At 41.8% G+C, this 8,666-nt stretch overlaps 1 protein-coding gene across 1 annotated transcript in view; it reads right to left on the minus strand.

The window, feature by feature from the left end:
- LOC117938174 (gamma-aminobutyric acid receptor subunit rho-3) overlaps nt 1-8,666 on the minus strand; it is a 21,425-nt gene that overhangs the window by 6,376 nt on the left and 6,383 nt on the right. The window contains exons 3-4 of the mRNA XM_034862647.1: nt 2,317-2,384; nt 1,279-1,502 (exon numbers count right to left, since the gene is read on the minus strand). Of these exons, the coding sequence (XP_034718538.1) occupies nt 1,279-1,502; nt 2,317-2,384 (292 nt within the window). The remainder of the gene's footprint in view (nt 1-1,278; nt 1,503-2,316; nt 2,385-8,666) is intronic.

Here is an 8,666-nt window from a genome sequence, read left to right on the forward strand (position 1 = left end):
CTCCTGACTGGCTAGTAGTCCTTACCTAGGTACTGTCAGGACCCTCATACTCTGCTCCTGACTGGCTAGTAGTCCTTAAAAATGCAAATTAAACCATGTCAACCTATTCTGATATAACCTCGTTAGAAAAATGTTGATACATGCTTTTTCTCTGACTATTATTAAAACTGTTTGCATAATAATACCATATTATACTGATCACTCTGAACAAGATAACCATGGAGCCGTGGTCTGTCCTTGTGAAAGGTCCCAGACCCAAACAGATAAACTAACAACATCCACTTTGTTACGACTTTGTATCAACATCCACTTTGCATAAATAAGCGGCTTTAGAGAGCTTCCACTTAGGTACTTTCTGTACTATTCTGTAGTGTTGACGCTGTCTCCTTCTGTTCACAAGGAAAAATGCAAAAAATAAAATAACTGATATAACTTCATTGGTGTCTGTCTGTTCTTGATAATAAACTTATTCTAAGACCTCTAAATACAATTGTGGACCTAAAAAATGAGCATAATATGAGCACTTTAAAGAGAACAGGCTCATCCATATATTACATATATCTATTTGTAAAAATTCTGTTTATTATAATATTACACATTCACCTGTAAACTCTGTAAACCATCAGTATATTATGTTCATTGTACATATCTGTAAAAATTCTATTTATAGTAATATCCACCTGTATATTATATTAAGTACATATCCAGCTGTAAATCTTGTTCACAATACTTGTTATCTATATATTATATTCATAGGACAAATCTATCTGTAAAATTCTGTTTATAATAGTATTAATTTCTATATTTATCCAGTACTTATCCATGTCCTGCACTTATGGAACCAGTGTATATCCTGCACCTGCTGCTGTTGCACTTCTGGTTAAACCCACACTGCATTTCGTTGCCTCGTACCTGTGTAATGACAATAAAGTTGAACGTAATCTTATGTAATCTAATCTAATCTAATGTAAATAGGTTGTGTGCTGACAGCTGAAATGTAAAATGTTGGTAGGTTAGTCTTGAACGACCCGGTTTAAAGCATCAGGTCTGCAGATAAAACACCTGCATGTACCGGGGAGCCTCCAGCCCACCCAGTAGAGGGTTGACCCATGCGGGCTGAGTCCTTTGCCCCGTCCCCGTCTATCCACTGTCACTATCAAATAAAGGGAACAGCCCCCCCCCCCCATAGAAAAAATCTTTAAAAAACTACATTTAAATCTGCATATCAGGACCTCCACCTCTCAACTGCTAGTGTCTCCACCCCTCGGCTCGCCCTACCTGACGCTGTACAGGATCTTTCCATCGGGGTAAACACGCAACATGATGTTCTCCATGGTGGTGTCGTGGATGAAGGAGCGCTTGGAGTGGACGAAGAAGACGTCAGGAACCCAGATCTTCTTCACGAGCCTCGAGTCAAACGTCCTGCTCAGGTTGTTTCGGGACGGAAACGCCAGCCGCTCGTCTTTCCAGTAGTGACGCAGGTACAGAGTCATGGTGAAGTCCTGCGGGACCAGGACCACAGAGGTCATTTAGAACAATTCATTAACAGCTACAGAACAGCTTTATTCTTTGCGCCCTAATCATTAAAGGTCCCATGGCATGAAAATGTCACATTATGAGGTTTTTAACATTAATATGACTTCCCCCAGCCTGCCTATGGCCCCCCCCAGTGGCTAGAAATGGCGATAGGTGTAAACCGAGCCCTGGGTATCCTGCTCTGCCTTTGAGAAAATGAAAGCTCAGATGGGCCGATCTGGAATCTTCCCCTTATGAGGTCATAAGGGGAAAAGTTACCTCCCCTTTCTCTGCTTTGCCCACCCAGAGAATTTGGCCCACCCATGAGAGGGAGACATTATGGCTTTCAAACAAGGAAAAACAATTTTTTTTTTTTATTAATTTGATGATCAGTCACTTCCATCCACTTAGGTCCTTGATTTGAATGTGATTTAAAAAAAAGAAAAGTGGATTTAAAGATGCAGAATAAAATAAAAAGAACATGGCCTCAGGCTTAGTTAAATTGTGGTGATTTACGTGAAAGCATAGAATCACATTTAGTATCTTACATGAATTTAATGTGTGTGTTTTTTACTCATAGCCAGCCAGACCCTTTATCTTTCGGATTTGGGTCTAGATTTCCAGGCTAAATACACGGCAGAATTGTCATAAAAACTCAATATTCAACCAGTTTGTTGCATTTTCTGCCAATAAAACGCAGTACATTGACTAGTTTCTCTGCCATATTCCCCAGTGGATAGAACATGTGTGAAGCCAGTCATCACAGCTGGAAATGAAGTTTAAGATGTTTGAGATCCTCACCATGTTGACCTCTGAGATGCTGTCGATGCTCTCTACCTGCACATCGATGCCCACAGGGATGGCTGCAGCTGAAACAACAAAAAACATTCATGTTAAACTCAATAACTCAAACTCATAAATCAGGGTTTCTGCAAGAAGTGACACTGTACTTTAAATCAGAACATCTTCCAAGAAAACATGTTCTCTCATTCTCCTTTCACCTGAGGCGCATTGCAGGAACCTGCAAAAACTCAACCTCTCCACATCTTCGCAGCATGGATTTAGGGTCATGGAACTACAAATAACTGCACTCAGACAATGTCAACTGTCCCGTTTTTAACAATATTCAGTAAAGAACTGTAGGTGATAAAGATGTGTCACCATTCAGTGGTTTGGAAGCCGCGAGAGGCCGATAATATCTGCTGCTCCATTCTCTAAGTCCAATCTACAAATCTAGTTTTTCACTCAACAGCAGGTGAAGACAAGTTTGGGCAGGTAATAATTACTTGACATAATGATGATCAAGTTGATTTTTGTTGTCATACTCGTTTCAGCCACAAGAGGCAAAAGCAGCACGACTTCCCCCGTTCTAAATAGGACTAAAAACATTCTTCCAGGTGAGTTTTAATGTCACAGAAGTAACAATTCTGATGTATCACAGGTGCACAGATTGGTTTTGAGAGTGCAGGTGAAGGTGGACTAGAAGGTTAAGAGTGCATGGAGAAATTACAACTCACCTGGAAGAAAACATGAACGCTTTGAGTCCTATTTAGAACAGGTGCATAGAAGAAAAAAAATGTGTCACCCTTTTTCAGACAGCTTACAAAAATGGAAACTTAAAAAAAATCTTCCTGGAAACTGATTGTTGTCATGGCAGCGTGGGCAGCGTGCAACATGGGGACAACATGAGGACAACCTGAGGGTTAAAACATGCATTAATACCAACAGATTCTAACTGATAAGACCAATATTAATTGGAGATGTGGATCTAAATCTCTCGCTGGCTAGCCTCTGTATGTCTCCACCCTGCATGTTAGCATGCAGCGCTAACGGCGTTATCGCTCTCGGTACACCATCCGTTCTGCACACGTGCAGATGCTAATCATGATGTACGAGGATTTACGGCTCTGCACAATCTGTCCCACCGTAGCGGTCTGCGGTTAGCCGCCACTGGAAAGCTAACGACGCTAGTTTAGCTAACAGCTAGTTCGGCTAACCGCTAGCTGACAGTTGATTCAGCCTAAAATAACGTTATTCAAACTAAACGGTGGGGAAAAGCAGCTCCAGCTACATTAACACTTTACAGTAATAATAAAGACAAGTATTGAGTGATTTTATTTTAAATGAGCACAAGTAACAGCTGTTATATATGAATCACCAGAATTATGTGTCTTCACTTGCCTCTCTGGGCTCCTGTATGGTGAATATCACACATCGACTTCTCTGCTCTAACAGTGCAGATGTGTCAGAGGTAGTGTGTGATTTTACTCCGCCGTGTTAGAAAACCTGCCCTGTAACCTTCAGTGGGGACGTTGAGCGTCCCATGATTGTGTACATGTTACTTCAGAGGATTTCTCCACCTTAACACAGGTAACACTTTGGAATAATCCAATAATAATAAGCAGCTTCCGTCACATGCATCTCCGTCCATATCGGCCCTCAAAACCTATTTTTGGTCAAACACTGGTAACAACATCCTTTTACTTTGCCTCCGGCAGATGTGTCAGAGGTGGTGTGTGATTTTACTCTGCAGTGTAACCTTCAGTGGGGACGTTAAGTGTCCCATGATTGTGTAAATGTTGATTTCTCCACCTTAACACAGGTAACACTTTGGAATAATCACTGAAAATCTAATTTATTTCTAATAAAATTGGTCCGAAATCACACGTCTGCGAGTCTTTGAGCAGCTTCTGTCACATGCATCTCCGTCCATATCGGCCCTCAAAACCTATTTTTGGTCAAACACTGATAACAACATCCTTTGTCCCTTCCTCTGGCTCACCACATCATCAACATCTGTCCTCCCCTCCCCCGCTCCACCCGCCTCATTAGCAGATTAAGCTTGTTCAACCGCTGAACCTGAACAACCTGATTTGTGCACACAAACAGCCCGTAAATAGCTAAACAGCACGGATCCCTGTTTGGCTGCTCGGCCTCCACACATCAATCATGACCTGACAAAGTTTGGCCACGATCTTTTTTTAGGGACATTTGTCCACCAGCTATGACTATGCTAAGCTATGAGTTTGGTGGTCTTTCCACTCGGCTAATTTTAGGACGCATCCACCGCTGCGGCCTGCAGACTAAAGAGCTCCTTCCTGACTCGACCACCAGCATCAGCAAGGGTTTTACTGTTTGTCTTAAACTCTTAAACGTCTCTCACATCTGCATCAGTGTGTGCTCTGGAGTCGATGCTCCGTGTAACAACGAGGGCAACGCAACATGAAGGACGAGGCACCGTGACTCTCTCGTCACAGTACGGATGAATCACCTTGACAACTGGGATTTGCAGCTCAAAACATGTCTAGTCCGTTGCAAAGTAAATAAGTACATTTACTCAAGTGATGTACTTAAGTGTGAATTTGAAGTACTTGTACTTCCGTAAATCCTTCCTTTTTATTGCACTGTCTACTTCTACTCAGCTAGATTTCAGAGTAATGTTGTAATTTTTACTCCTCTACATTCATCTGACAGCTTTAGATACTATTTACTTTACGAAATCATTTTTTTGCGCGTGAAACAGATGTAATTTCTAAAATATGATGCTTTATTATAAATTTAACTATACCGAACAATATAACAGCCTACCAGATGATAATAGTTTTAAAAATATATTTAACACACAACTGTTTTGATCCTGTCCAGGTTCTAGTACTTTCAATACTTTTAAGTACATTTTCCTGATGATACTTACATACATTTACTTAAGTAACATTTTTAATTTTTTTCATTTTAGTATTTTTACACTGTGGATTTAGTAATTTTGTCTGAATACTTCTTCCACCACAGCTTGCTACATATAAAGTTGAGAGGGTTTTCTGTTAGTATCTCAGAGGTCACAGGTTTAATCTGTTGTTTTATTTAATTGACACACACACACACACACACACACACACACACACACACACGCTGGTTTGGTCAGTCATCTCCGTCTGGACGTGGTTTACATTCCTGGTTTCACCCTCAAGGCCAACAAGAAGAAAAAAGATATACTTGAAAGTGTGTGTGTGTGTGTGTGTGTGTGTGTGTGTGTGTGTGTGTTTTCTGTTGATGTAGAGTGTCTTAATTCCACTTGAATGTTAGCGGGCCGGCAGCTCAATGAACACTTTATTTAATGAAGTTCATCCGACAGCCAGGACCAACCCGGCTTTGTCCCGGCGCGACTCGTAAAAACCACGACGCGGTGCAGACGCAACATTTAGCGTAGCCACGACGACGAGGGCTCTTTGGTGGGAAAAACCTGAAACAGAAGGTCACTCTCTCTCTCTCTCTCTCTCTCTCTCCCCCCCTCTCTTTAGCTGTTTTCCTTTTCCCATGTCACACCCAGACAAACTATGTCTAAAACAGTTTATAGGGAGACTCGTGGAAATGTCAGGTTGAACTTTCAAGGTTTTTTGAGTTGACATCAACACTGAGTTTCAGTATTCAAACAGTTTCACATCACGCCATCAACACACTTCTCTCCGGACTTAAAACCATTGAAGGTGGCAGCTACAGTACGCGCCACCCTCATCTTCCTGGGCTTAACTTACGTAACCCACGTAAGCGACATAACAAACTAAGTTATGTCATCCCAAAACCACGATCCCTTCCTGAACCAAACCAATTAGCACATCTTTTGCCTAAACAGGTTCAGCACTGCAGGGGCGGAGCAGGCCCGCTGAGGGCTCATTACAGCGCAATATTCATTATTTAGTTATCATTTAGTACTTCATCTCATTACAGCGCAATATTCATTATTTAGTTATCATTTAGTACTTCATCTCATTACAGCGCAATATTCATTATTTAGTTATCATTTAGTACTTCATCTCATTACAGCACACTATTCATTATTTAGTTATCATTTAGTACTTCATCTCATTACAGCACACTATTTACTTATTACTTAACCATTTCATCTCATTTCAGTGCAATATTTAATACTCAATCACTTAATTTCATTACTGTGCAATAATTGATACACCAAACTACATTCTTGCATAACGTGTCTGCAATCTACTCTATATATGTTTATAGAGGCTGTCAGGACTGTGTACCAGGTCTCCCCCCCCCTTTTCGTTTCTGCATTACCTATTCTTTATATTATGCTTAATTTTTGATATTTTGTGTGGACACTGTAAAGCGGTTGCTTCAATCTCGTTGCACTGTGTACGACAGGTACTGCACTTGTGTATAATGATAATAAAACACCCTCCCCATCCACATTCACTTGGTTCATTCCAATTCCACATTATTGATAATTATTTATCTAAAATCTAATTTAACTTTTCTTTTGTGAAAACACTGATTGTCAACCGTACAATATCAACATTGATGTATTTAGTCCTAAATTTTGTGATATTTGATGTGCTGCTGACCCTTCCATCTGTGCAGGTGTTGAAGTAAAGAGTTGATCTCTGGAGGATCTGGACCTTAACATACTGGAGATAATTCTCTGCTTATGGCCCCAAAAAGCAGCAAAAGTTCATTATGTGTGGCGCAGATTGTCCTGCTGGTCCCCTAATCCAGCTCTGGACTTTGTGTAAATCTACAACACCTCAGCTGCAGATTTACCTTAAAAAAAACACTGAAATGTTGTCTGGTGCTGCGACAAGGTCGAGCTCTGTTTTTTTGGTTTTGTTAGCGCAGTGTTTTTAGAATGAGTCGTTTAATCCCAAAACACAACGGCCGCAGATGGATCAATTCATGCAGTCATAAGCAGCGTAATGCAGCTTTGAGGCCGCGTTGTGTTTCTGTCCAGCCTCAGGAGTGTTTTTAATTTCACGCTCCGATCGAATGAGGGGTGAGGTGAAAGGTGGACGGGGATTAAGGGGTGACTCTCTGAGCACGTCAGACTCCTACACAGTCCACACTGACTCAGCCCGGCCATGCGTAGCGCCGGCAGCTAACACTCTGTTATCAAAGCTCTGCTCGGGGAAGTGTCTGTAGGTTTGGGTTTCAGGGTACACACAAAGAACCACACCAGTGGTTTTCTATGTTGCAGCACACTTACTTAAAATAACACGTGTTTACGTCACAGCGAACCCTTTTGGGATGTTATTTTTACTGGCCTTAATGCAGACGTCATGTTTCCTTTCTGTACAGTAGGAGATTAATATAGATACGGTGTTTGGGGGAGGCAGTTGCTCGGTCAGTAGGGAGTTGGGTTGGCAACCGGGGGGTTGCTGGAGAGATGCCAATTCACCGAACCCTAAACCGCTCGGGGCGCCTTTCCATCGGCACCCCCACTCTGACATCGCTCCATTAGTAGTGCATGTATAGGTACTGAGCATGTGTGTGTAATGTGTGTAATAATAAGAGTGAAAACATTGGAATTTCCCCTGTGGGATTAATAAAGTATGAATTACTATTATCGTGCGTCAGTGGTGGACTGTTGGTGGAAATTGGTTTTAAAGTGAGTTTCTTTTTAAACTACAATGAGCCATTTCATCAGTTGTTATTTGCAAATTGAAATTAAGAAAATATCTATATCAACTGATTTACAGAAATCTCTTCTACAAAGTAAGCCTATCACATAGGGGACTATATGACGGCTGAGGAGCTTGGCCTCTACCGCACTTCCTGGGGGCCTGCCTGAAAACTGGGACCAGACAAGGTCGCACGGGGTTTTGAAGGCCAGACATACAGAGATTTTTTTGCAGAGCTAGTAAAAAAAATCAACAGTTTGAAGCATGTTATTTGGCCCCACAGTTCTTAAATATAGCAGACTGCGGTGGCCAGATGTGAAGTTAGTTGGGAAGTTTACGGATGTCTTCAGTTTAAAAGCTGACCTCCGTAGTGAAATACTAGTAGTAACAAGAGACAAGTAACATAAAGGTCTCACGTGTATTTCAGGACTGGGCGATCTGAGGAGGGAATGGTTTGGATTCCTCGGACACACACACACACACATGCACACACACACACAAATAGGGTTATCTGAGGCAGAAAATGTAAGTATAGTGGGGTGAAAAGCCGCGGGCCGTTGGGCAGACAGTGGTGCTTTTGTTGTCCCCACCCTGAGAGACGGACAGGACCACAGACACCACGCAGGACGCCACCCAACCCTATAGACTGAGGAGCCCTGGAAGTGTATTTACCTGGAAGTGTCTCTGTGTCTCTGTATTTACCTGGAAGTGTCTCTGTGTCTCTGTCTTTACCTGGAAGTG

The sequence above is a fragment of the Etheostoma cragini genome, chromosome 22 (genome assembly GCF_013103735.1).
Source record: "Etheostoma cragini isolate CJK2018 chromosome 22, CSU_Ecrag_1.0, whole genome shotgun sequence".
Taxonomy (NCBI): domain Eukaryota; kingdom Metazoa; phylum Chordata; class Actinopteri; order Perciformes; family Percidae; genus Etheostoma; species Etheostoma cragini.